Source organism: Myotis davidii, unplaced genomic scaffold (genome assembly GCF_000327345.1).
Source record: "Myotis davidii unplaced genomic scaffold, ASM32734v1 scaffold828, whole genome shotgun sequence".
NCBI classification, from domain to species: domain Eukaryota; kingdom Metazoa; phylum Chordata; class Mammalia; order Chiroptera; family Vespertilionidae; genus Myotis; species Myotis davidii.
Genome location: NW_006299391.1, coordinates 15,818 through 20,527, shown reverse-complemented (window position 1 = coordinate 20,527; position 4,710 = coordinate 15,818). Strand labels below are relative to the sequence as shown.

Genomic DNA, 4,710 nt, shown 5'->3' with positions numbered 1-4,710 from the left:
CACATGCCCAGTTTGGAGGGTATGCAAGAGGCAACCCATGGATTCACATTGATGTTTCTCTCTTCCTCTCCCCCCACCTCTCTCTCAATACAATAAAAACATATTTTTTTAAAAAAGATACTGGGACACCGATGTCACATCTGTGAGCCCTGATTCCTCATCTGTAAAATGGGGAGAGTACTCACCTTGTAGGGCTGTTGGGAACTCACTCCGACATTAGAGGGAAGCTTGTAGCATAGACGGGTGTGGGGAAAGCGCTCTACAAAACCCACTACCTTGGTCCTTACTGCGATGGCACCCCCATGCCTTCCGGGTGAATCCCTACACACCTGGACCCTCGGGAAGGACAGAAGCACTGGCTCTCTCACTCGGCCTGTCCCATTCCACCCCTAGCTCAGCTCAGCTCCCTGCCCTTGACAGAGGCCCTCACAAGTCTCTGGGGGCGGGGGGTGGGGGCAGACTGGAGAGACTTGGGGTGAGCAGGCTGGGGAAAGGGATGTGGTGGGAGCCTGGGAGATGCAAGCAGCCACCTGGGGTGGCTTTTCCAGCCTGGGGCCCACACCTGCTGCAGCCTGCAGACCTCCTGTCTCCAGACCCCCACATCTCCACCCTCCGCTGAACCACTTACGGAGATTAATTTGTCTGCGGACTGAACGGCAGCCCTAATCCCTTAACCTGCTTAGCGTCTGGGCTCAGCCTGGCATCGATCACTGTGGGGAGGCTCTGGAGGTGGCATGACGGAAACGCCATCCTAAGAGGGGCTGTCTCTGGCCCACGGCCCGAAAGGACACTGTGGGGGCAGGAGGGGAGTCACTCCTGGCACCCGGCTGGGGTCTGAGTGTCGGCTGGGGTCAAGTGTTGTTAGGGGTCCCACCTGCACCTCCTCTCCAGGGACCAATTGTCTGAAGTTGCCCCCTGCTGCAGGAGGAAGCCTGCTTTTATTCTGTTTGAGAGCACACAGCATGACCCCCCTTCCTGCTGCGGGAGCCCAGGGGTCTCTCGGCTCCTCATCTAAGGAAACTCACGCAGCCGAGCCTCTAATTAACTAGGGAATCTGGCTCTCCCTTGCACACAAAGGGATAATTCTGGGCACCGCGTGGCCCTCCTGCCCATTCCTGTAGCCTCGATGCTCAGATGGGTCCGGCTTCTAGTTGGCCATTCGAGGAGGCAGGAGCAGGCACCTGAGGCAGACAGAGCCGGCACCGGCTTCACGTGGGTTCCGGGCAGGCCTGGCACCCATCCTGACACTTCCGCTTCCTAGCTGTGACACTGACCTCGGACAAGCCGTGTAACCTCAGCATACCTCACTTCCTTCTCCTGTTTTGTGGGGACAGAGCAGCACCTACCTCAGAGTTGCTGTGAGGCTTAAATGAGCACATATGCATCACAGCGTCTTGTATACCTGCACTCAGTCAGTCACAGCCAGGAAAGGCCAGAGCTGAAGGTGAGCTTACTGAGCACCTGCTCAGTTCTGACCTTCACACCCAAGGTCAGGCAGACACAGTGGGGCCAGAGAGCGCCGCAGTGTCCCAGGGACGAACACCCTGGGCTACTTCGCATGCTGAGAGGAGAGTGACAGCAAAGATGTTGGGTTCGTGGGTCAAAGGAACACCCATATTCCAATCCTTGCTTTCCCGCTTCTGTGTGTGTGTGAGGGGGGGGGGGGGTGTGGGGGGGGGGGGGGGGGGCTACGGCAAGTGATGTCATCTTTCTAAACTGCTGTTTTCTCATCTGTGAAGTGGGCACAATACAATTAAGCTATTGCACGCTAGAAGTCACATCGCCCACCTTTGATGCACCCCGATAAATGTTAGCTGTTACGATTTATTACGCGGCTTTCTCTCGATAAGTCTTAGCTGCCATCCTCAGCATTGCCTTCTGTTTGGGACATTACAACATGAATCTCAATTTGCATCAGCGTGTTCATTCTGACCCCATGCAGAATGGGAGTCAGATCACATTCCCTGGCTGCAAACACTCACATGGATGCCCACTGCAATTAGGATAAAACCCAAACTCCTTCCCACAGGCCCCCAGGCCTTCCGGGACCAGAATCCCCCTGCATCTCCAGCCCTGCTGGTGACCCCGATGCCTGGCTCCTCCTGCAGACCCCTTGCTCTGAACTCAGAGACTTGCTCTTGCTTCCCCCAAGGCTGGCTCGTTCCCCCTGTGGAAGTCCTGGTTCAAGGCCACCCTCCTTCACAACCCAACCTGAAGGCCTCCATCACATCCCCTAGTGTAATTTCCTCCCGGTGCTTTTACTGGCCTGGTTGTACAGTACCCGCCTGGGCCTTCATTTGCACAGACGCTTTATGGGAGCAGGGACCTGTCTGTCCTGAATACTGTGTCCCTGTGACTAGCCCAGTGCCTGGCGCATGGCACCTCTGCTGAATGAATGGATGAGCCATGTGCATCCATTCGCACGGGACTGGCATTTCATTTCAGTATGTACTTAATGATAATTACCTGCTGAATGAATGAATCCACCACGGAAAAACCCTTAGCCCAAGCCGTAGAACATGTAAGTACACTCTACTGAATAAATAGATAAATCCATAAACCCTATGGTATGATAATGATCATGATTATCATTGCGGTCCGTGCCCAGGCCTGAGCACAGTTCCCCCCTCCCTCCCTCCTGGAGGCTCCTACCCTCCCTCTGTGGTTGTGTTCTCTACCTTGGCCCAGCTGCTTGCCCTCCATTCCGGGTTCCTCCAGCTGGTACCTCTCTCGGCTGCCACTGCCAAGGCTCAGTTCACAAAGAGTGGCACTCACCTCCGGATCTTCAAACTCCAGGGGGCTCAGGAAGGCGTCTCCAGCCAGGAGGGGGTCATCGATGAGAGGGGAGCAGGGCGGGGACGGCGAGGAGAGGGAGGAGCGTGGAGACAGAGAAGTCATGGACTTCGGGGTGCCGGTCAGGGAGCGCAGGGCCTGCAGGCGGCTGCCCCCCTCAGCCCTCTGGGTCTTGGCCACCTCGTCTTCGTGGATGGTGGTGATGTAGCCCGAGGGCCGGACGCCCGTGGCCCCCTCCAGGAGCAGGAACTCCACCTTGCTCCGCAATTCCGAGTCCAGCTGCTCAAAGGGGTCATAGTTGAGGTCAGTGAAGCTGGCGGAGGCGGAGGAGTCCAGGCTGGAGGCAGCCAGGGAGGCCGGGCTGGACGTGAGGGACCCAGGGCTGCTGCCGGACGACAGGGACTGCATGCTGCTCGAGAGGCTTTTCAGCTGGGAATGCAGAGCTGCCACCTGCTGGGTGGCTTCCTCCAGTTCTCTCACCAGCTGGTTCCTCTTACTGTTTAACTTCAACCTCTCGGTCAGCGCCTTGCTCTGGGTGTCCCCGGCTGCCTGCAGGTCCTTCTCCAGCCGCTTGCGGGCCATCTCCAGCGGCTCCACCTCGCCCTGCATCCACTTCCGGGGGCTGATGAAGCGCATCTCCTTCAGCAGCTCCTCTTTCTCGCTGATGAGGATCAGCCGGTCCCTCTCCGAGTCCGCACTCCAGGCCAGGCCTCACTGTCCAGCGTGGCCAGCTGGATCTTCAGGTTGGCGATCCTCCCTTAGCCTCTTCGTACCGAAGGCGCAATCGGATCTTCTCTGCCAACTGATTGTGGCTTCTGGTGCCGACACTCCCCGAGATGTCCGTCTGGGAGCTCATGTCCAGGTACTGCTTCGCCAGCGGGAAACCCGAACTCTCTAGAGAGCTGCTGCTGGACCACAGGTCAGAGTGGGACCCTCTGTCAGTCCAGAAGCCGTCCTTCAGCATTGCAAGGCTCTTTTTAAAAATATATATATTTTATTGATTTTTTACAGAGAGGAAGGAAGAGGGATAGAGAGTTAGAAATCTCCATCAGCCACCTCCTGCACACTCCCTACTGGGGATGTGCCTGAAACCAAGGTACATGCCCTTGACCGGAATCAAACCTGGGACCCTTGAGTCCGCAGGCCGACACTCTATCCACTGAGCCAAACCAGCCAGGGCACATTGCAAGGCTCTTAATGAGATCTTGCTTTTCCTTTTCTCCACAGGTGATGGCCTTTTTGATGGCTTTCGTTTCTCTCAAGACAGCCTGAGCTTCATCCAGTTTGTAGCTGCCCTGAGCGTCAGACATTTTCTTGTCGATTTTCTGCAGGGTCCGGAAGCCATGCTCTTTGAACTGCAGCTCCTGCTGGAGGTGAACCATCTCCCTCTTCAGCTCGTTGACCCGGGATTTTGCAGCGGCAACTTCAGCTTTCAGGATCTCAGGGTCATACTGAGAGCTGGACGACGCACCAGAGACCAAGCTGACCTGGGAGCCCAGCTTGTGCTCCCAGACGGCATGCAGCTGCTGATACTCCTGCTGTGCAAGCTCCAGACGCTGCCGTTTCACCTGGTAGATCTCCTTCTGTGCACTCAGGGCCTCCTGGGCCACCACCAGGTAATCCTTCAGCGTGTGCTCCTGCTCCTGCCGCCATGGTACCCGGGGGTCCTCAATCTGCGTGGTTTTGGTGTTCTGGTCTATGAAGTAATCTCCAACCTGTGGGTCATACGCCTCTTCCCATCCTAGAGGCAGCTCATCGCTAATGCAGTCGGCGAAGGTGAGCGGTTTGGTGTACCTGTCCCGCGGGTCGATCCAGCTGGTGGTGCAGCTCGTGTGTTCTATGTAGTAGACCTTGCCTCCTCCCAGCCCTCCGACAGGGGCAGCTCCGGCCGGGGCATCTTCCCAAGAGCGGCCCACG

The 4,710-nt window shown here is 57.0% G+C and overlaps 1 protein-coding gene across 1 annotated transcript in view; it reads right to left on the bottom strand.

Moving 5' to 3' along the window:
- Positions 1–4,704, bottom strand: part of LOC102756913 (protein KIBRA-like) — a 34,503-nt gene extending 29,799 nt beyond the window's left edge. The window contains 5 exon segments of the mRNA XM_015571268.1: positions 2,679–3,488; positions 3,491–3,550; positions 3,553–3,764; positions 3,976–4,651; positions 4,654–4,704. Coding sequence (XP_015426754.1) covers positions 2,679–3,488; positions 3,491–3,550; positions 3,553–3,764; positions 3,976–4,651; positions 4,654–4,690 — 1,795 coding nt within the window. The 5' untranslated portion in view covers positions 4,691–4,704.
- Between the last annotated feature and the right edge of the window lie 6 nt (positions 4,705–4,710).